Below are 23604 nucleotides of genomic sequence, written 5' to 3'. Positions count from 1 at the left end.
GTGTGTATGTCTTAGTTTCCAGACATAGTGAACAGTGAGCTGGGGAACAGCATAGGGAGAGAAGCCACCAGGCTCCCCAGAGTCTGTACAGACTCAGACAAAGAACGGGGCCGGGGGCGGGGAGGGATGAGTGCTTCTGTTCATGTTTGTGTGCACAAAGCTGTGCAGGTGGCAGGCGTGTGGAGGCCGGGGGTCAATACCTGACATCTTCCCCCTTTGCTGTCCACTTTATTGTTTTCAGGGACCTGTCATTAAACCAGGAACTCACTAATTCAGTTAGATCGGCTGGTCAAAAGTGCCCGGATCTGCCTGGCTCTGCTTCCCCATGGCTGGGGTGACAGGCACATTATTGTACCCAGCTTTTATATGGGTGCTGGAGATATGAACTCAGATCCTCATTCTTACAAGGCAAGCACTGTACCATCTGAGCCATCTCCCAGCCCCTTAGAACCCCTTTAATGTGCCCTTCATTGTGTGCGGGCCACCTGAACAGATACCCATTGGCTTTGCACGTGGGAGAAAGGTTTGTTCCCTATTGCTCTTGATACTGTAGCCGCCAGCACAAACCAGCAGCCTCAAATCCCTTTCCCATAAGGCTGGAACCACGGCCACCCACACACACGGTGTCTCCAAGCCTCACTCATGGATGCGCCCATCAATTGTGTATTCTCTAAACCTGGATGTGTCATCCTGTGATCAGATCCCAAGAGATTCAGAACCAAACAGCCCCGTGAAGGCCTAGCTTCACCCCCACACAGACAAAGACGTGTTTGTCTCCCCTACCCATCTCTCATCTACTGGTGAGTTTTGTGCCTCTGGCAAAAGTGTTTATAACCTCATTTCAGATGGTCATTACAATAAGACAACGCTGGGCTTCAACAGCCAGGGAGACTTGCCAAATAAATGTGGTGAATAAATGTGGCCAGAGACCTCTGGGTCTCCATGTCTCCTTAACGTCTACTGAAACCTCATCCAAAGGGTGATGTCATCAGAGCCAATGGCCACAGCTGGCTCCTGCTTTGTGTACTCTTTATTTTTACAGCTCTAGACTTAATACACAGGCCTCACAGAAACAGACAGGAAAATTCAGCAAGTATCTAAGATGTTACAGTCATGACAGGAGCAGTCAACAGTGTCAGGTTCCCCGATAAATGCACAAAGATTGCACATGTGTTGGCATGAAAAGGTAGTGTCTACCTGGGTGCACGAGGACCTGAGTTTGATATCCAGTACCCACGTAAAAACCTGGGAAGGTGGGGATCGCAGAATCTCTAGGGTTTGGTGTCTAGACAGCCTTGCAAATTTAGTAAGCTCCAGGCTAATGAGAGACCTTGTCTCAAAAACAATGTGGATACCCCTGCTTGAACATACATGTGGCACCCCAACACACACAAATAAATTAAATTGTAAAATACGAGTTCCCACTAAGGTTCCCAACCAAGGTCACTCATACCCTCTTTCCCTCTTCGAAGAACAACTCTCCCCTCTGTAAACTGAAGCCCACAGGAGAGCCCTCCCAGAAGGCAGCGCTACCTGGTCCAGGCTGTTCTGCTGGCACGGGAAGGAGAAGGTGAAGCCCAGAGGCAGAGACACGCCTTTCATGCCCATGTACTCAAGGAAGTCCGCGATGCACTGGACGATGTGGTCAAAGAGCTGCAGGAAGAACAGGCAGTGAGGGAAAGACCCAGGCCAGAGGGGGATGCCCCCAAACATTCGACCCAGGAAAAATGCAAGCTCAGGCATCACCTGAGGAGCCACTCTGCCAGGGCCCTGAACCCTTGAGCCCTCCCCAAGCCAGGGGGGAAGGCGTGGGGAGGGGGGTGTCTTTGAAGTTGGGAAGGCCACTAGATCCTCCCAGAAGCTCATGACCTCCCCTCCTCCCCCGCATGTCAGCTCCTTTTCTCTCCTGTGCCAAGCCTCACCTCTTCCCCAGTGCCATGCATGACATCCTGAGGGATGGAGTAGATCTTGTTATGCATCTCCACACCCTTCCGCTTCCCGTTCCGCACGCGCACCAGCAGGACCCGGAAATTTGTTCCTCCAAGATCCAAGGCCAGAAAGTCTCCTTTCTCTGGAAAATCAACCCAGAATGGTAATGAGTTGTGGTTGACAGTTTATACACCTGTCCTTTGTTAGGAAAGACGGAGTGTGAGCGCCACCTAGCAGTTAAGGAAGGAAGAGCCTCAGGACCAGATCCTAATGGTCCTACCTGATCCCAGAAGTCAGCTCTTTAGAACATCAGGTATGTCAGTACAGTATGCTTAAAATTGTCAGATATAACATCTGAGCCAAGACAAATGCTACAGAGGGTACGATTCTGGAAGAGAGAAGGAACAGCTGAGGGACTCTTTCAAAGGAAACTGAAGTCAGGCAGTGTGGCAAGCCTGCAATCCCAGCATTGGGGATGTGGAGGCAGGAGGATCAGGCATTCAAGGCCAGCCTCAGCTACACTGTGAGTTTAAAGTCAATCTTGGGCTATTTGACCCCAAGGCAACCCAACCCATTTCGTTCCCCCATATAGATGATCTTGGAGATATGATTGAATGGAATAAGGCCACATCGCTAGGAGGTGACCAGCAACCAAATCTTAGTTTCTTCCTCTGGAGCCTATGCCAACTATGGAAGACCACCATGGATCAGAAAGTTTTTGTGGGGCCAGGTAGGAAATACAAATAGACCCCAACTAACACAGTGTTTGAGCTGACTCTTGACCCCAGATCCCTAGGTCTGAATGTTGCTGACGCTTTCTGATTGTATGACCCTGAGCAAGGTTCTTAACTTCTCTCAGCTGCAGTTTTCTGCCAACACTTGAACAAAATTGGTTCAAGTGTTGGCTACACCAATAATCCTAGAACAAGTATTCAGGTCACATCAAGCTACACGAGACCCACGCCAAAAAGCAAAACAAATGGGGCCCAAGAGATAATTTCAGAGCAGATATTTTTCTTGCAGGTCACGAGTTCATTCCCTAGCACCCACATCACAGCTGTCTGCAACCCCACCTCCAGAGGACTGGACACCCTCCCGTGGACTCAACCAGCTTATGCATACTGACAGGCATGAAACTTTACATAAATCTTTTTAAAAAGGTCCCTGATGAATGTCGGCAGCAGAACAAACCCCACCAGGCGAGCTGAGGGCACCCGTGCTGTGTACCTGTACCATCCGGGGTGGCGCACACGTAAGTGGGCAGCATCTTCACAGGGGCTACTGCATGTGTGTCCTTGCTCAGACCTTGCTCCATTTCCACCTTCATCCTCCTTTTGATCTCCAGCAGCTGCTCGCGGCTCAGCTTCAGAGCCTCCAGTGTCTTCTGGCGGGCACGGTGTTGGTCAGCCAGCCGGTAGGCCACCGCTGTCACCATAGCCGCCCCTTTGCCGCTGCCATCCTCAGACCGGAGGAAGCGAACGTCACAGTCGGGCACCAGCCTCCTCACTGCCTTGTGAAGACGCTTGGCAAAACTGCAGCAACACACAGAGTAAGAGACAGGTGTCCATGGTTACAGTGGTACAAATGGTTGCAGAGTAGCTTCCGTCTCTGCCCCGAGCCAGTGGCCCCGTGTCCATGTCTCCTCTCTCCATTCTTCCATCTTACTGTATAAGAGCTGGTATGCAATCGTGACTGCCCTAGCTGGTTCTTCTAAAGCTATTGCCCCTGTATGCAGTCACATGAGACATGATCTTTCTCATGGAACACGTCACAGCTCCTCTGCTTAGCAGATGGAGCCATCCTCTGCTAGGGCAATCTACTTGAATCAAGTGTTTCCTATGCTGCCTGCTCCTGGTTCATCTCATTTCATCCAATGCCCAGGGAATACCCAACAGGAACAGTTGGACTCAGGAGGATCTCTGTGAGTTCAAGGCCAGCCTGGTCTATAGAGTGAGTTCCAGGACAGGCTCCAAAGCTACAGAGAAACCTTGTCTTGATAAAACAGAACCAAAAGGTGGAAGCAGCTGGGGATGATGTCTAGCCGGCAACGTGCTTGCCTACAATGCACAGAGCACTCAACCCGACACTACATAAAGGTGGCACAAGCTGTAATCTGAGAACTTGGGAGGTAGAGAAAAGAGGATCAGAAATTTAAGCTCGTCCATGGCCACATATTGAGGCCAGTCTAGAGCTACACAACAGCCTATCTCAAAACGGCAAAAACCAGAGAGTGGAGGAGGAGACAAGCCAAGCCAAGGACTCTGGACAGAGGGCAAATCACCAGCTGCCTTCAGAAGTCAACCCCATCCAGACAGACAGTGACCACTGACTGGGGAACACAGCACTGGCTCCTGGAGTCTCCAGCGGGCTCCATTGCTCCCACGCCCAGACTGCTCACTCACTGGGGGTGTTTCTTGTAGACAGAGCCATCGACACCGATGGTGGAGCGAAGTCGCTCCTCGCCCTTGTTCTCTTTGATGCGCCACAGTACCGCAGCCAGGGTGGCTGCGCACAGGCTGGCCGAGCGCGTGGACACAATCTGGCAGATTCGTTGTGTGGCCACGCAGTCCTCCTGCAACGGACTCAGTCCCAGACGCACCAGGATCTGGTAGGCCTTCTGTAGTCCATCCTTATCACTGGGAAACAGATAATAGGGTGTGAGAAAGGGTGTCTAACTCGCTATGACCAGTGAGAGGGGCTGTGGGCTGGCCGGGGAGTCCCCAGCTCCAGCAAACTCCCCCTTCGAGGGAGGGTAGACTCCTTCAGCAGTAGGGAGTAGAGTCCAACACGGCAATTCCGAGGCTCCTCTCCCAGAGCCCCGCTCCCCCTACATACACACAGGGAAAACTAGTAGCTCCTCTAGGTGTGCCTTATAAAGACAAGACCCTGTTTTTGCTGCTGCACACGCGAGTGAGCGAGTGTGCGGGTTCCTGCTCTGCTCCCCTCGAAGCAGATGAATGGCGGGCCAGCTGCCAGCCACCTCTGAGTGCATGAGTTCAGTGTGCGGCCCACCTGTCGCTCTCTAGAACAGCAATAGTCAGACTATACCTGCAGCTAGGGTCAAGGAGACTCGAGTGGGCGCATGCCTCTATAACACAGGCCTTTGTCCTGCTCTGGGCTTAACAAAGAGCAGGCAGAATTACTCTAAGGGTCCTTATTAGCAAAGTCCACTGAACTATTTCGCTGCCCTGCTTTGGCACAAAAACTTTCTCTCTCCATCATGTCCCTTCAGTCACATAGAAATCTCAAGCATAGAAGAGTAGAGTTAAATCTTGTGGTGTTGTTATCAATGAGAAAGAAAAACCAGGATGTCCTTACTCCCATCTCTGCCAAGCTATGAGTGGGTACGTGTATCTATGGGAATCTGGTTCTGGTTAGCCTCAATGGAGGAACTGCCTGGATCAGTTGGCCTGTGGGCATGTCTTTAGGGGACTGTCTTGATTGTCAATTGCTGGAGGGCTCAGCCCACTGTGGGTGGTCCGTTCTTAGGCAGATGGTGCTGGGCTGAAAAAGGAAGCCAGTTGAGCCAGCAGTGTTTCTATTTCAAGTTCCAACTGACTTCCCTCAGTGATGACTGTGACCCGGAAGTATAAGCCAAACCAACCCTTTCCTCTCCAAGTGGCCTTTGGTCAGCATGTATCATCGCAGCAGAAAACAGAGTAGCATCGAAAGACCGCTTTTTTTCCTATTGTAAAACTGAGGTCAGCACAGAATCTTTCCTCCAACATCACGGCCAGAGCAGCATCCCCCAAGTCCCACCAACTATTCCTAGCATCCTGAGTCACCTTGGTAGTGTCATTCTCAAATTAGCAGGAGCAGAGATGAGCAAACTCAGTCATAGGGCCACCCGAAGACACCTGTATGGACCCCTGTGATCCTACTTCAGACCTTAAAGGCCCGGCTGAGGGGACACTCAGAGGGTAAAGTGCTTGCTTTGTAAGTATGAGGACCCGAGTTCAATCCCCACAACTCATGTAAAAGTCAGGTGATATGATGTATGTCTGATCGCAGCACCGAGGAGGGGGAGATGGGGGAGACCTTGGGGGCTCCCTGGCCAATCAGCCTAGCCTACTTGGTAAATCTAGGCCAGTGAGAAAAATTTATCTTAAAGATAGGCAGGCTAGGCCGGGCGTTGGTGGCGCACGCCTTTAATCCCAGCACTCGGGAGGCAGAGGCAGGCGGATCTCTGTGAGTTCGAGGCCAGCCTGGTCTATAAAGGGAGTTCCAGGACAGGCTCCAAAGCTACAGAGAATCCCTGTCTCGAAACCCCCCCCCCGCAAAAAAGTAAGATAGGCAGGCTGTAAAACATACAAAGTCTGACCTATGGCACACACATTTACATACAGACACACATATAGCTCAAAGCCAACCCCCTCATTTCCCCTCCACCCCAGTTCCCACCCAAATCACAGAGACTGGGTGAGCAGAGAGGCAGAGGGCCCAGCAGCTTACTCTTCAATATCTGATACATCTTTGGTCTCGAAGGAGCCAGTGGTAAGGAGTTCCGGGCTGAGCTTCCCCTGGAACAACAGCTCTTCCTTAGCCATCTTGACCAGGATGAGTCTGACCAGTTCCCCCATGTACATCCCGCTGATCATCTTCTCAAACCTGCAGAGACAGACCAGTGACGTTCCATTAACGGACGGATGCCATGCCTCCACCAGAGACAGACCAGTGATGGTCCAGTAATGGACAGATGCCATGCCTCCTCCAGAGACAAGACCAGTGATGGTCCAGTAACGGACGGACGCCATGCCTCCTCCAGAGACAGACCAGTGACGTTCCAGTAACGGACGGACGCCATGCCTCCTCCAGAGACAGACCAGTGACGGTCCAGTAACGGATGGACGCCATGCCTCCTCCCGAGGCCGGCAGACATGAGACTCCAGCATGCTTTAGAATTCAGCGATTGAGGATTCACTTAGACTTACAGAACACAGCGGTTCTGTAAGGAGACATAAGATACAGGACCAGCCAATCATCCATAAAAATGAGTGGGTTCATTAAGCATCCCAAAGAAACATAGGGATTATGGAATATTCTGGAACAAAATCTGGTATAACTTAAGTTTCCCAGAGAGTGATTATTTAAAGTCCAACTCAGAGCTAGGCATGGTGGTCATACCAATAATGGCAGCACTTGGGAAATAGAGGTAGGAGGGTCAGAAGTTCAAGGCCACACTAGGCTACAGGAGACCCCATCTCAAAAATCCAAAACAGAGCAACAACAAAAGTATTTACTATTAGTCTACCCCACAACAAAACAAACAACAACAACAAAATGCTTTTGTCAGTGGTACAGTTTCTGCTGTTACTGCTTTGCCTTTCTGAGACAGGGTCTCCAGGCCGGCCTCGAACCCAGGCAACCTCCCAAGTACTAGGATTACAGGTGCAGTTTACCTACACCAAGCAGGCAAATGCTCTTTTTAGAACAAAACCTTAAAGCCAGTCATGGTAGTTCGCACTGTTCACACCGAGGGGCTGAGACAGGAATGCTACGGTTTGAGGTCACTGTAGGGTATGCAGCAAGTTTCAGCCCAGCCTGGTGAGATGCTGTCTCAAGAAAAAAAAAATAATAGTAACAATATTTTTTTTAAACTAGCCTTATATAGAGCCCCAACAGAAAACCGAAGTAGCTCTAATTAGATCTAGGTGCAGATCTTCCAGCTCATCTACAGACACTGCCTTCCGAAGTTTGTGGACTCTCAAGAAAATGGGTGATAATCAGCTCCGGAATCGAGTCCTGTAATTTGACTTCCCACCACTAGGTGTCACTGTTTTCTTTAGTGATTGTTTTTAGCCTAGGCTCCTAGGATCACATGACAGAAGAAACCAAGCCTTGAGGATTATCTTTTTGGTAAAGAAAGCCCACTGATGTCTCAGAAAGGAAGCACAATGTGTACTAACTAGGAGGGGCCATACCCCAGCAGGGGCGTGACACAGAGTGATACTTAGCAGGAGTTGAAAGCCAGGTTCTCAAGCAGCAAGATGTGACTTGCTAAAGCAGGATAAAGCAAAAGGAGATCTGGCAGCTTGGCTTCAGACACCAAACAGCGACGCGTTTGGGAGACTGAGGCAAAAGCATCAAAGTTTCAGGCTAGCCTGGGCTGCACAGTGACACCCTGTCTCAAAAAGAAGAAAATCAGGGATAGAGAAACAATTCTATGGTTAACAGTGGGTACTGCTCTTGGTGAAAATCTAAGCTAGATTCCCAGCACCCATGACTGCATGTAATTCTAGCTTCAGGGGCTCCAGCCCTCTCTCTTCTGGCTTCCTCAGCACAGGCACGTGGACACACAGTGCGGTTAATATATGCAAAAAAAAAAAATCACTCATGCACATGAAATAAAAATCAATCTTAAAAATAAAAATAATCATGCCAGATAGTGAGTTCAAAGCCAGCTTGGGCTGCATGAGAGACACTCGTCTCTAAAATGAAAAACCCAAAGTTCCAACAAGGGCCCCAGCCTGAGTAGCATCCTGACCTCAATTCAACACTATAAAGTTCAAATGTCTACATCACACTGTCAGCTGAAAGGGTACCACCCCTCCATCAATGCTCTTCACAACATGACGTTGTCCAGCATGACTTAGGGCCACCCCAGCTGACAATCTGGAAGATGCCCTCCCAGCCTCTGTCAGTCATCTATGGATAAGCCATACTATAGGTCACTTTTTCTGTGGGCACTTCTGAAGACACAGCTCCTCACAGTGACGAGGGTGTGCCCCAAGAATGTAAGCAGGCACCAAGTTAGTGGCTTTGCAGCTGATAAACCTCTCAGCACCCACAACAGACACATCCAGAAATTCCTAAGAGTCCAAGTGCACAGACTGCCATTTCAACATGGAGAGAAGCCTGTGTGTGACTTAAAGGCGAGCCACCTCTGCCCCGGTTCATAGAGCTGGGCTTTCTGGGCTTCCTTTCCAGATAGAGGCCAGAACTAACAGTTTTTCTAAAACACAGCACCAAGAAGACCACAGAGATGGTACATTGCTCAAAACAGTTTTGCAACCGCCTTTTAGCCCTTGCAGCAGCCAACCCTGTTTCAAGATCTTCAACAGAAGTTTAGCAAATTCAACAGCAAAATAAGGTTGTGTAAGAGTCAAAAGCAGGGCTGAAGAGATGGCTCAGCAGTTAAGAGCACCGACCGGCTGCTTGCTCTGCAGAGGATCCAGATTCGATTCCCAGCACCCACATGGTAGTAACTCCAGTTCCAGGGGATCCAATGCCCTCTTCTGATCTCCTCCAGTCACCAAGTATGAATGTGGTACAATACGCACACGCAGGCAAAACACTCACATATAAAACAAAATGAATACATCTTATGAAACTCTTTTAAAAAAAATCAAAAGTAACAAAGCTCAAACTGGAGCATAAAGGACTCAGAATCTAAATGCTGAGCCTCCGATTTCCCCAGGACACAGCTGAACCAGATGCCTAGTACAAATGAAGTCTGAAAGATCTGGCACTTTGAGCAAGCAACAATTAAAAAAGAAAAAGAACCAACACCAGGCAGCACACACCCTTAAATCTCTTAAGAAGCAGAGGCAAGTGGGTGGGTTTGTGAATTTGTAGCCAGTTTGGGTCCACATAGACAGCCAAGGACTAAACGGTGAAAGACCATGTCTCAAACAAAACCAAATCGAGGTCAGGAATGAAGCTCGGTTGGGAGTATTTGCCTGGGTTCAGTTCTCCTCATCAAATAAAGCAGGTGCTACAATCTTGTCCCCCAGCAGTGATGGGCTGAAGGCCACAAACGGTGCCTTTAAAGGAGTCTCATAGTCGCTGTGCCTTTTCTAACGGGGCTCACTGTCTATAGGAAAAGGCAAGTACTTGGAATGTGACCTTCCAAAATGACTTTTCTGCTCAGCACACCTCTGATCCCAGCACATGGCAGGCTGAGGTAGGACTCTTGCTCATCAAGATTCGGTCTCCGAAAGAACCCAAGACAAAAAGTGACCATCCTGAAGGGCAAGCAGTGTGTTTTTATTTGGTGACTTATGATCTTGAGCATTCCCATAACTGGTGTGTGCCAGCACAACCCTTTGGGGACAACGCAAAAGCACGGAAACAACCCTCCCACGTGGCGGTCCCCACCTCGGCCCCACACCCTACCTGTACCCATCCACAGGAAGGCCCCACTTACAGCTGCTTCCCAGGGTTCAGTGAGCCCATGTCGATTTCTCGGTCAAACTCGGTGCGGATGTCATTGAGCGTTCCATCGTCCCCGAAGGCCCCCCACTCCATGTTGATGCACATCCGTCCCTCGTCACCCTCTACCATGTCAATGTGACGCATCTCCTCCATGTAGCAGGCGTTACTGCCAGTACCTGGTCAAGGGAAGAAACTGTTCGTCCACTGCCTACATACACAATCGGCTCCCACCCACTTCCCTCCTCACTGCTGTTTCTCTGCCTAAGGGCTGAGATTCCTCATGGCAGCATCCCGGGACAATGCAGTGCACAGGCAGGCCAGTCAGCTAGTACACTACACTGCTTAACTGCACAGGTCCTGGCTTGGCCCAAAGTAGCTGCACCATTGTCTTTACAAAGTAGGAGAAAACGCCGGGGCTAAAAATTCTTTCCTCACTCTCGGTGCCCATCACCACCCACTGATTGGCACCAGCCTTCACACCAGGGGCTCACTCACCCACAATGAGACCGATCTCACAGTTCTGATCATCATAGCCACAGGTCATCATGGTCCCAACCGTGTCATTCACTACGGCCACAATGTCAATGTCAAAGTCCTGCAGAGGATCAAAGGACCTTCATCATCACGAGGGGAGAGAGGCGGGAAGATGGAGAAAGCAACATGTGTAACACCGTGCAGGTGTGATACTAACTCAAACCATAGCCAAAGATGGTTAGAGGTAGAGATCTCCCCAACTGTCTTCAGTAAGGACAGCTTCCCAGACAGCAGCAAAGATTGGGGCCGTCTTGCCTCGTCCCTCCTACACAGCCAGCAGAACTAGCCTGTCACCTCTCTGCTCCATTCCTCCCTCTTGTCAATCATGCCAACATCCCTACTTGACAATGAGTCCTCAGGTTAAGGATTAAAGGGTGTTTCTTGTACCAAGGCCAGAGTTACTGTTCATAAGCAAATCTCAAAACCCCAAAGGCATCTGATCACATACAAAAGTCCCTGGGTAACATGGCAGGAATGCTCAACACTTATCCTTGAGTCCTACAAAACCATCTCGTGCTGAGTTCAAGGGCAGACAGGGAAAGATTCAGAGTGGAGCTGACAGAGCTGGCAGCCGGAGAGCTCCTACTGGCTACTCACCCCTCTGCGCCGGATAGCCTGCCGGATCAGATTCACCACATCCCTGCCTTCCACGCCGCTCGACTTGAACCCCTTGGTCCACGAGACCAAGAAACTCTAGAAGAAGACCAAAGAATGATTTCCCACAACTGAAACAGTGACAAAAGCGCTCAGCAGAGCCCTCTGCACCTCAGGGCTAAAGCCATGGCTAAATCTGTACACTGTCTCCTGACTAGCCCGGGAGAGGAGCGTGCATACACGAGTTTGTCGTGATTCCCCGTCTCTAAGCAGTGGAAGGTGTCAAACAGGACACACACAGCCCTCACATTTCTGACCCTCCTGAGGGCTGGGATTATAGCATGCACTGCTGTGGCCAGTTTATGCCGTTCTGAAGATGGCACCCAAGGCACTGTGTGTGCGAAGCAAGCCTTCTATCAGGTGAGCACATGCCCAGCCTCCCAGGTATCTTTGTTTCATCCACAGGTCTTTCTCGTGGCCCTTTAGATCCGAAGAGATCTTAAATTCTCATTACTACTAATCTGGACAGGATACGGATATCACAAAGTGTGTCCTGGGGTGTAGAGGAGGGTAACAGAACACCCCATCTTTCGTATGGCATCACTGTCCTCTGCACCGACACATAACACATACTCACAGGTTCCCAGAAGGACCAAAGTCTCAATACTGAGAGCTCATATGCAAAACGCCTCTGCGCCACTGCCACCACAGCTGCAGAGGGCTCGGGAGTTCTCCCCCGCCCTCACAACCCCAAGCCCGATGCCACCGCAAGCATCTCAGCCTGCCATACCTCATCTAGTTTCGTCTGGTGGCAGGGGAACGAGAAGGTGAAACCCAGGGGAAGCTTCTTCGCTTTGATTTGTAGCTTGTCCATGAAGTTGGCCAGGCACTCGGCAATGTGGTCAAACAGCTGAGGACACAAACAGGAAGTGAGCAGGGATGCAGGATAACGCAGAGGGAAAGAGACTTGGTGTGGCGGTTTTACACTGATTGCCAGCTTGACGGAATCTGGCGTGACCTAGAAGACAAACCTCTAAGGATGCCTGTGAGGGTGTTTCTGAATTAGGTTCGTACAGGTGGGAAGATCTACCCCAAACATGGTGGCACCCTTGCAACAGGCTGGGGTCCTGGATTAATAAAAAGGAGTAATTGAGCTGAGCCCCCATATCCATCTCTCTGCTCCTGACTATGGACACAATGTGACCAGGCTCCTGCCTACATCTTCCTGACCAAGACAGGCTGTATCCTCTAACACCAGGGCAAAATAAACCCTGACTATCTAATGTACCTTGTTACAGTAACACGTAACTTATACAAAGACAAACTACTAGAACTTAAGCCATCCTCTGCTCTCTGGTTACAGGATATGACTAAGTCTCCGTGTGCACAGAGGTATAATGCTAATTAGTGCTCATCAGATGGAGTCTTCCACTGAAGGCTTTTATGTGACTCTCAGTCAGAAGAGCCCATAAGTCAGGGGAAGTAGCAATCAGAAAGTCCACATATTCCCCGAAGACAGAGCATCCCCCTCTGGCCATCATGGAAGTCCGACTTATCTTCCCAGAATAGAATGCCAATCTCACTGCCAAGAAGTGCTTTGGCACCCCTGACTCTTGATGGAGGAGGGACAGAATACTTTCTGTTGGCTCTTGATGAACCAACTCAACAAAAAAAGCAACCTTCATATTTTTCCTCTGTAAGAGAAAACTAATTCCTGGGGTTCAATTCAGAGAAGTTATTTTTGGTTTTGTTGTTATCTTATTCTAATTTATTTTCTATCTGTGTATAGATGTATGTTTGTCTGCCCAGGAGGCCAGAAGAGAGTGATCCCTTAGAACTAGAGTTACAGGGGTTGTCGGGGGCCTGCAGTGGATTCTGGGGTCCACACCCTTGTCCCCTGATAAAGCAGCAATGGCTCTTAACCACTAAGTCATTTCCCAGAGCCCCTATGTCTGTTTTCTGGTTTCAAAATGAAAGCCAGGGCAGTGAGAGCACTGAGCTGGGCCCACACATCACTGAGCCCCGCAGAGGCTCCTGACAAGTCAGGCCTCCAGCAGGCTAGAGCTCACCACCAAGCAGGCCCTCCTCACCCACTTAGCAAAGAGAAGCTGGTAGCTCTCCAGATGTTGAGAGACCGAGGCCAGGGGCCATGTGGGGTAAAAAGGAAGCAGAAGCCAAAGAGGCTGAACAGACTCCAAGGGCCAAGAGGCCAGGTAGCAAAAATCTAAAAGCCAAGGAAGCAAAGTCGGGAGAATGAGGACATGCATGTTCCTTGCTAGAAGGAAGCAAAGGGGCTGGTGAGATGGCTCAGAGAGTTAAGGCACTTGGCACCCAGCATGTGGCCTGAGTTCAGTCCCTGGGACCCACATGATGGAGAAAAGCGGGACTACCCTGTGATATCCTCCAGCCTTCACACACCCCTCTGGAGACCAAGCCACAAGTTCACTGTGGAATACTGAAGCAGATTTCCACATTTCCACCGTAAGGGATGGGGGTTAAAAGGCCACTGGCTCCCTGATGTCTGGCGTGATGGGCAGGTGTGGAGTCAGGAAGGAAGCCAGCCTAATCTAGGAGCCAGCCCGCACTGAACTCCCACGTGGATCCTGTCCATCTGTCTCATCCTGCGCAAGGGTAACCACAGCTGATGCTGAACTTTGAACCTCCAATCCAAGGCAAGCGCACAGACAAAGCTGTCACCAAGAGGGTCATCGGCAAAGACAGGCCATCTTCCCTTGAGCTAGCTGAAAGTTTAATATATAGATAGGGCTGAGAGAGAGAGAGAGAGAGAGAGAGAGAGAGAGAGAGAGAGAGCAGTAAACTCTGCCCATGCTGAAACAAATATGGGGCATATTAAACACATTCATAGAACCCTATTCCGATGCTCGTTTGTACACTTTTTCCCTGTGCTGAAGACAGAACTAAGACCTCGTGCATGCTGTGTGTGTGCTCTGCACAGCTCCAGCCCCAGCCTTTAGGGTGAGACTCTTTATCCAAAGAGAAGTCATAGAAAAATCAAGATTGCTCCCTTGAACTGGAAGACTAACTCTCTCTTCCTGCTCTCTGAGGATCAGGATAGGATGCTGGGAAAGTCAACACTTTGCTGCCATAAAAAGGCTCAAAGGGCACAAGCATGCCAGCCTGCGCTCCAAGCTTTTCCTGCTTCTTATTGACAGCTCACTCCTCTTCCCAAGAGCTACACCTCATAAACCCCAGCGGGGTGTGGCAGAAGGCTGAGGAGGAAGAGGTTATCAAGATTGGTCTGAACGGGAAGTCAGTGACAGGCGACACCCTGGACAAGTACATTCACAGTTATTTGATTCCCACAAATTGTCCTGTGATCTTTACTTGACACACACAATAAATAAATACAGCTAAAAAGAAAAAAAGAATAGAAATGATTTTTTTCATGCCTTCTAACTCAGTAGTTTGAGATTTTTTTATTAGATGTCATATTTTAATTATTTTCATTTGGAAATAATGTCACTCTATATATAGCCCAGACTGGCTTTGAATTCTCAATCCTCCAGGCTCAGCTTCTCAAAGCTAGGATTACAGCTGAGTACCTAGCTCTGCCTGTCTGAGAGAGTTCAAAGTCAATTTTAACTTCTTGGATCCTGAAACAGATTCTTTCTAGGTTGACAGACACAGTGCGACTGTCACCTCGCGTCCCAAGCCCTAGCCAGGCTCCTGGGAGGAATCTGCCAGGACCATGGGGTACCTGGGCACTTCGTGTGGTTAAAGAGTAAGTAGCCATCTATGGAGATGGGAGAATCATCCAGCTCATTGTTAGGACATTGAAAGTCTTTCTCACAACCACAGATAAACTTCTGGTACAGTTTTTGGCTTTGTCTTACTTGGTTCTCAAATATTTGTCATCTGGGAGCAGGGCCCATAATGAGAGACAAGCAACATGAAAAGGTGATCACATTCTTCGTGAAGGGGAACAATGCCACCGCTGGCCGGAGACAGGCCAGGAAGGATGTGAAAAAGAGAAAAACTCCCGTGGAGAAACAGCAAACACCAGTGTGCCCGCCACTTGTGGCACTAGCCACACCCCTGCCCTCAGAGCAGCTGCATGACCTAACTATTACCCCATCATCTCGCTCTACAGACTGGGGCACCGTGAGGTGTTATCATTTGCCCAGAATCACACCAAGGCTGTCCCAATACAGGACCTGATCTTTTAAGCAAACACCCTGCCACTGTGCAGACACCACACAGCCACAGCAGCTGAGCTACCAATACCCATGGGACACCCTGCACCTTCTCCCACCACAAGACAGTCCCTAGGACATCCTAGATACTGTCCCAGCTGTAAGGTTTTCCAGGAGGAGAGCCTTGACTCTCTCTGCCATGTTCCGTGCCCAGAGGGCACTTGGCTGGGAGAGGTGGGACCCTCAACTGGCTATGGGCTTCTTCCCCCAACCAGACCACTCCTGGGGAAGGCATGCTCATGGAGAGCTGAGGAAGCGAGGAAATATTTTCAGACCCTTTGTCTCTGAGCGTGGCTCTGAGGCTATCCTGCATCCTTTGGCAGCTGGATACTTGGGATTGGGGGCATTTTGGTTCTGCTGTCCCAATAAGAAGACTGTACCTGGGTTCCACTGCCCCTCATGATGTCCTCAGGGATGGCATAGATCTGGTTCTCCATCTCCACCCTCTGGAGGCCATTGTCTGTCACCCTTACTCGAAGAACACGGAAGTTGGTTCCTCCAAGGTCCAGAGCCAGGAACTCTCCATGTTCTGTAGACAAAGGAGGGGCCACTGTCAATATGGTGAAAGACAAGAGCAAACGGCCTCCGGGAGACCAGTCAAGACTTCAACCCTCAAGTCTTCCATGAGCACGGGTGAGGGCGGTCAATTGGTTCCCTTTTTCCAGACACATCTGTCTCTTTCTTTCTTTCTTTGAGACAGTCTCATAGAGTAACACAGGCTTGCCTCCAGAGCCCTAGGATTATGGGCAATACCCAGTTTCACGCTTGGCTTCCTTCCTTCCTTCCTTCCTTCCTTCCTTCCTTCCTTCCTTCCTTCCTTCCTTCCTTCCTTCCTTCCTTCCTTCCTTCCTTCCTTTTCCAAGACAGGGTTTTTCTGTGTAGCTTTGGAGCCTGTCCTGGAACTCACTCTGTAGACCAGGCTGGCCTCAAACTCACAGACATCTGCCTGCCTCTGCCTCCTGAGTGCGCCACCACCGCCGGGTTATGTTTGGCTTTCTTAATGATAAGATTTTTTTTTTATTACTTTGCAATTCACATGAACAATGAAACAATTTCATATTCCTGCTTGCCTGGTTGGTTTGTCAACGACTTAAAACTGGAGTTGTTTGGGAAGAAGAAGCTCCATTGAGAAAACAGATTGGCCTGTAGGCTTTATCCCACCAGGCACTAGCAATAGGGAGGAAGCACCCCAGAGCGGTTCCATGACACAGGCAGCTGCTGGGAGGCACAGGGCAGTGGGCGCAGCAGGAAAATGCAGAAGAGGTCTGGAGGCCACAGGAGAGCCAGACAAGAGAGCGCTCACCCCACTGTAGCCTCTCCCAATGGCCACCTGCCTCACCTTCTCTGCAGGGATAGGGTTTGTTCTCAGTGGGGGAGGGGAGACTCACTTAATGTGCTGGTCAACACTGATCTTGTCTGGCTGGGAGGGCCAAAGACATGTTCTGACTAAATAAACTAAAGGATTTCGATTTTGTCTGTGCCCAGGTTCCCTGGGCTCCCTACGCACCTTGCCTCCCTCCTGCAAATGGCCATCCCCTTCCCCCCAGAATAGCCACATCTTAGCAGTTCCCTGAATACAGTGTCTATAGTCCCTAAAATGCAAAGCAGAAAGCAGTCGCTTGGGCTAAGTGTCAGCCACCTGAGACTCCTCAGGACTCACACACACACACACACACACACACACACACACACAGTTTTTCTGGTGCAGAGCTAGTGAAACCCACATCACATGTGAGAAGCCATGCCTGACTACTTTTTAGCCTAAAGCCTCTTTTACTCCAGGCACACAGAATTTGGTTCCTTGGCCTCTGTTCTGTAAAATAGGAGCATCACACCTCCCACGATTGTTTTGAGAGAATTAGGTAATGTTCTTGAATCATCCAGAACTACAGCAAGATCTTAAAAGACACAGTAAGCACCAGGCTCATGGCAAAGTTAGTCTCACACCTATTGGGACAAGTCTCCCAGACCCCATATGGTGAGAGATGACAGACACCTTTCTGGGGAAAGCCACTGGAGTCAATGCTGGAGATTTCAGCATTCTTCCTACAGGTACCAATTTTCCGTTCACTACTGGGCTTCGGAGAGCATCGCCATACTGCTCACACCAGGTGCCAATTCCTTTGGCTTACTAAAGCAATGCCAGCCTTGTCTGGGGGGGGGAGCGTTCTGTCCACCCCTCCTCATGGCCTCAGATGACTTTTCTAGACACTCGAGTACTGAACCACCACCAGCCATGGGGCCTCAGCCAGAGTCTAGGAAACACTATGTGGTGGTTGTCAGGGGGATGAAAGAGAAAATGAAGGGTGAGTTGCCTCATCAGCACTCTGAGGTCGGGGATACACACGATCCGCTGAATCAGTGGCCATGGGGGACGGTTGGTTATGAAGACCGGCCCAGCTGGATTCAGCCCAGCTCGGCTCCATCAGGAATGTGATTCAGCTGTATTTTGTGATGGACTAAAGAGGGACACTCACCATTCTTTCAGAACACACCCCTCTCCTCTCCTCTCCTCTCCTCTCCTCTCCTCTCCTCTCCTCTCCTCTCCTCTCCTCTCCTCTCCTCTCCTCTCCTCTCTTCAGCACATGCTCCTCACACACTCGTGACCAAGGACTGGATCCTCTCTCAGTTCAGAGCGTGAAGCAGTGACTCCAGAAACCACACGATGACCCCAAAGGGCAACAGAAGGACCCAATCTCTGTATGGCTCATGACCATTCCACACAGGGCAGAGATTAAGTGACAGACTTTATGCATGGTGACCAGGATTCATGAATTCTGGCTCAGCAGTGGCCTGGGCACTGCCTGGGGCCCTCCGGGCACGTTCCTCACCTATAGAACCCATAGCTTATAGTACTGACTTCCCACAGCGCTCATGAGGTTTTGATGAAATACAGACTAGTTTATATATGAATGTATGGACACACAGATAGCCATCGGGAAAGTGCCAGGGTCCTTGTCATCCTTCATTATCCTTCCTTGGTCTGAAAGTTCTTCTCCTAACTCTTCTTGGTCACTCTGAATACTACTAGTCATAGCTCAAGCCCGACCTCTACTGGGATCCTTCCAAGACATTCCAGCATCCCAGAATAGCGTTCATGGGAGCATGTGACGGGCTGTGAGTGTGAAGGGCAAACACATCAGTGGGACTATGGCAGGGAAGGAGAAAGGTTCTGATGCAAGGAAACACACCAAGAGCAGTTTCCTAGCCCAGCATGGTGACATACTCCTGTAAATCCAATACTTAAGAAGTGGGAACTGGAGTAAGTCTCAGTTACATGAAACACAATTAATAAAACTCAAGGTCAGAAATTGGGGTTCAACATGAAGATCTGAAAAGCAAAGCAGCCAGTCACTGGCTCTTACCCTCAACCTCAGTCCAAAATAGCGATCCTGCCTCCAGGAATCTCAGAATGAGATTGTGTGTCCTTGTGGCTACAGGGATTAAAGGTGTGTGTTACCATAACCTGGTCTGTAAGGTTGACCAGTGGGACTGTTTACTCTCAGATCTTCAGGAAGTCTTTATTTATTAAAATACAGTTGAAATACCACTACGGGTACAAACTGAGTTTCAGTCCAACGGGGGAAAAGATTCCTTAAAAAGTCATAACCAGGGTTGAAGAGATGGCTTGTGGGTTACGACAGAGCACTGATCTTCCAGAAAACCTGAGGATGGCTCCCAGCACCGACATTGGGTTGCTCCCCACCATCTAAAACTCCTGTTCCAAAGGATCAGAGACCCTCTTCTAGTATCCACAGGCACTGCGTTTACATGGTGCACAGGCATACAAGCAGGCATATATACATACATACGAATAAAATTAAATTAAGAGGGCCTAGTGATGCAGAACTTTAATCTGGAGGCAGAGGCAGGCAGATCTCTTGTGAGTTTGAGGGCTGCCTGGTCTAGATAGTGCACTCTGGGACAGGATGACAAAGACTCTACCTCAAAATAAAAAAATAAAATAAAATTTAAAATAATGCCTAATAAAATACACTTTTAAAAAACTACTAGCAAAAAAGCTCAACAGGCTCCCCAGAGAATACCAAGTAACTGCAGTTGGTTTCTGAGGCAACTCAGTATGCACAACACTACCTCACGTTGGATTCGTTCATTAATGGCTCACACTTCTTTAGAAAGACGTTTGTCTGGCAACTACAAGGGTTTTATGAGATCTGGTCCGGTGACTTCTCATACTGTTAAGCAAGCTGTTATCACTGGGTCTTAACTTTCACTTTTTAAAAAATAAAATATGAGATCTGATGAGTTGGCTTACTGGGTAAAGGCGACTGCCGCCAAGCCAGACAGCCCGAGTTTGACTCCTGGAACCCACATGACGGAAAGAGAGAACGCATTCTTGTAAGCTCTTCTCTGACCTCCATATTCACTCTGTGGCACTTGCACACGCACGCGCATTCCAGCACACACAGGTACACACACACACCAAACAAACAAGTGTAATAAAACATTGAATATGCTGGGAGAAGTTAGTGGCAGATGTCTTTGATCACAGCCAATATTCAGGTCCAGAGCTGCCTAGCCAAAGGATTTTTCGACGATGAGTAACAAGGCTGCTTACTGGAAAGCTATAAACCCTCAAATAGGGAATTCTTCACTTACAATGCCAAGAGTGTAAAACCTGGAGGCAACAGCACCCTCGAGTTGGGCTGTGTGTCAGGAAGTGATGCCTCTAAAATTGAGTCATTTGGTTAAGGTCACAAAAGGGTGAAAGAGAAGTAGGGTTTGATGCCAAGGCTTCCAACTCTAAAACCTGTGCCTGTTCTTCAAGCCCACACCCTCCTCTTTCGTGACTCTCATTCCTGGAAGCCATAGAGTAGCAAGAAGGAGAAACAAGGATTCCGCCATCTCTACCAAGAGTCCAGCTGATCCGCTGGAGGCTAGATCTTCCATACTGAGCGGAGGGATGAAGACAAGCAAGATGGTGAAGAGCGGTAGGCCCTTCCCTAAAGCAGGACCTGCGGAAGCTGGTTGATGTGGGGTTACCTGTCTATGAACAAAGTAAACGGGTACTCTCTTGTACTATACCAACATACTCTGTACCCACCTCAGGACACTCTCTGAGGAAGATGCTCTTCATTTTTTGTTTTTGTTTTTTTTTTTTCATTATGTACACAGTGTTCTGCTTGCATGCTTGCCTGCAGGCCAGAAGAGGGCATCAGATCTCATTAGAGATGGCTGTGAGCCACCATGTGGATGCTGGGAATTGAACTCAGGACCTCTGGAAGAACAGCCAGTACGCTTAACCTCTGAGCCATCTCTCCAGCCCAATGCTCTTCATTTAAAAACACCCACACACATAATACATAAAATATAAATCAGAAAATAGTTCCACCCACAGCGCAGGTACTGGTGACAGAGGGGAAGGGTGGTGCCACCTCCATCAAACTGCCCGGTGGGAGAAGGGCGAAGCTGCTCCTTCCAGCCTCTCGTTCGCTGATTCACTTCCCAGCCCACACAACCAGCAGTCCACTTTCGGTTTGACTCTTATCAGATCCATAAGGTCAGTGAGATAAAGGGTTCCAGCTTCTCCTGGGAACTCACCTGTCACCGGGAAGGCCAGGCACTGAAATGGCAGTTGGCTAGCCATCTGAAACAGGTAGGTCAATGTCACCTTAGGTACCATGACATCCGTAATTGATTTGGGCCATTCATCACTCCAGGGTTGTTTAAAAACTTCTCCCACTGACGTCTGGGTTCTTGTTTTGTTTTATTTTGTTTTTAAGGTTGAGGGACAGGGGCCAGTTGAATGTCCCAGCAGGGTCTATTTTCAATCATTAGGTACTTGCCACTAATTAAAATAGATCGCCACCTGCTTCTCCTGTCGGGCACATGCCACAGAAGGCCCAGTCAGAGCTCTGTTAAGAGTGCCTTGCAATAAAAAGGCGATTGGCCTCATGTTTCGAAGCCGTAGTGTCCTGGGTCAGGGTTGGGGCTGGCGCGTGGCCCCTAAGCCCCAACAGCAGGTGATTAAACAGGCTACTTAGAAATGGTGGATTCTGGGAGCCCCTTCTAAACAAGGGATATCCCTCTCAGTTCCCATGGTTCTAGGCATGCTTCAAAGTGGCAAGGCCTGCCTGTAGCGAGGGTGAGGGAGAGACTCAATAGTAGCTCACTCGAGCCCATCTCCAGTTTTATTTCTTCTCACTGTTTCTGTTTCTTCTGTGGGTTTTTGCACCATAAGATTTCATTCAATTAAATTTAGATCTGTGATACATTCTCCAAATAGAGGTGGGGTCATTTAATGAAGTATTTGCTTTGGTTTTGTTTTACATATATTTATGTATGTGGATGTAGCCTTTAGAGGACAGCTGTCTGTCGCTTCCTTCACCATGCTGGCCCCTGGAACCAAACTCAGGTTGTTGAGTTGCCTTTACCCACCGAGCCATCTCACCGGCCTTTGTTTTGAAGTTTGATTATATGAGGCCTCACTCTGTAGCCCAGGCTGGCCTCAAAATCACGCAATCCTCCTGCTTTGGCTCCTCCCCCAAGCCCCAGAGTGCTGTAATTACAGGGATGAGCCACGGTACCCAGCTAAAAGTCACTACTTCAGTGGTGGTGATCGATCACTCAGGCCCCAGCTTCGCACTGGACCCTGCCCACCTTCAATAGTCTGTTTCTAGACGCCCTCCCCCTTCTCTTTGTCGTCACTGATGTGGGGCAATGGACAATCATTAAAAGGCATCAACTTTGTGTTTTCGACTTTTCACTTTATTAAAATGGCTGGTCAGTAACTTGTATATAGAGCGTATGATTAAAACTTATTTTGAAAGTTAAAAGACAAAAACCTGGGACTTAGAGAGATGACTCAGAGATTAAGGGCATGTGCTATTCTTCCAAAGGGCTTGAGTTTGGTTCCCAGCATCCACACACAATTACTTTAACTTCAGCTCTGAGCAATTGGACATCCTCTTGTGGCCTCTCAGGGCACTGACTATGACACACTCTAAAGATATATATATATTGAAATATTATATATATATATATATATATATAATTTAAAATAGAAGGGACAGGAGTCGTGGTACACGCCTTTAATCCCAGTACTCAAGAGGCAGAGGCAGATCTCTGTGAGTTCAAGACCAGCCTGGTCTACATAGCATATTCCAGGCCGGCCAGGGCTGCTTGGTCTTAGAAATAAACACAAAATGAAACTTTAAAAAAAGAGAGAGAGATAAAGTGTGTCTCATGTTAGAGCAAACTGTGCCTTCTAACCATTGCCCCGCCCCTGTAGGCTGCTGGCACTGAAGTGGGTCACACAGTGGAGGGAAAGAAACCTGAATCCGTCATGAGTCTGTGGATCAAGCATTTCCCTGACATCAGTTGCTTCAACAGTGAGCATTGAAGACAGCTCGTCAGAGTTCCACAGTTGTTCTGATTGGAACCCAGCCTCTGACTGCAGCCCAGCCAGGAGAAAACAGAGACGATCAATTCTGCCCATACAAGGTGGTATAGAGACGATCAATTCTGCCCGTACAAGGACACCGTTCAGGCACAGGCAACAAGACTTAGTACAAAGCTGCCAGATGGAGAAAATTGGTGAGCACGTGAAGTTCATGGCATGGCTAGGTGTCAGCATGTCAGGACACGGGTCTGGTATAACTATATAATGCCAAAATAGGCCCTGGCGAAAGCAGTTACAGCAGAGCTCATCCTGGGCTGCCAGGATCTCGCAAATGTCATCGTCAAAGACTCTTGTTCCCAAACAGGTCAATCATGTTGTCGCAAGGCTGGAGTGTGAGAAGCACTGCAGAGGATGGGCGTAGAAAGTGCACGGCAGCCCAGCCAAGCAGCAGTGGGGGACGGCGTTCTAGGGCACTGGACTACCCAGTGTAGACAGGTAATGCGATTAAGTGGTGAAGCTGGGAAATCTAGACAACTGGATTGCATTGGCTTCACGAAACACAGGACCATTCCTGGCCACCAGTGCCAGAAGCATCTAGCCATGAACTTCCAAGATCCCTCACTCGGTTCCCAAGTAGACGTCTACATTCAGTTTCTGAACTGACCTTATAACAAATTCTACACTCCCAGAAAGGGACCTGCCCCAGCCTGTCCTACAGCACAACACCAGCGGCCTCTGGGGACTGCTACACAAGGGCTATATATGGCCCTATCTAAAAAAAACGACAACAACAAAAAATCAATATACAACAAATGA

At 49.1% G+C, this 23604-nt stretch overlaps 1 protein-coding gene across 1 annotated transcript in view; it reads right to left on the bottom strand.

Annotated features, from left to right (window-relative positions):
• Hk2 (hexokinase 2) overlaps window positions 1-23604 on the bottom strand; it is a 49851-nt gene that overhangs the window by 5223 nt on the left and 21024 nt on the right. The window contains exons 3-12 of the mRNA XM_057777605.1: window positions 15806-15954; window positions 12002-12121; window positions 11215-11310; window positions 10579-10678; window positions 10076-10259; window positions 6382-6537; window positions 4332-4565; window positions 3157-3461; window positions 1923-2071; window positions 1534-1653 (exon numbers count right to left, since the gene is read on the bottom strand). Coding sequence (XP_057633588.1) covers window positions 1534-1653; window positions 1923-2071; window positions 3157-3461; window positions 4332-4565; window positions 6382-6537; window positions 10076-10259; window positions 10579-10678; window positions 11215-11310; window positions 12002-12121; window positions 15806-15954 — 1613 coding nt within the window. The remainder of the gene's footprint in view (window positions 1-1533; window positions 1654-1922; window positions 2072-3156; window positions 3462-4331; window positions 4566-6381; window positions 6538-10075; window positions 10260-10578; window positions 10679-11214; window positions 11311-12001; window positions 12122-15805; window positions 15955-23604) is intronic.

This window comes from Chionomys nivalis, chromosome 1, assembly GCF_950005125.1.
Source record: "Chionomys nivalis chromosome 1, mChiNiv1.1, whole genome shotgun sequence".
Lineage (NCBI taxonomy): Eukaryota > Metazoa > Chordata > Mammalia > Rodentia > Cricetidae > Chionomys > Chionomys nivalis.
This window is presented reverse-complemented; position numbering and strand designations above follow the sequence as displayed.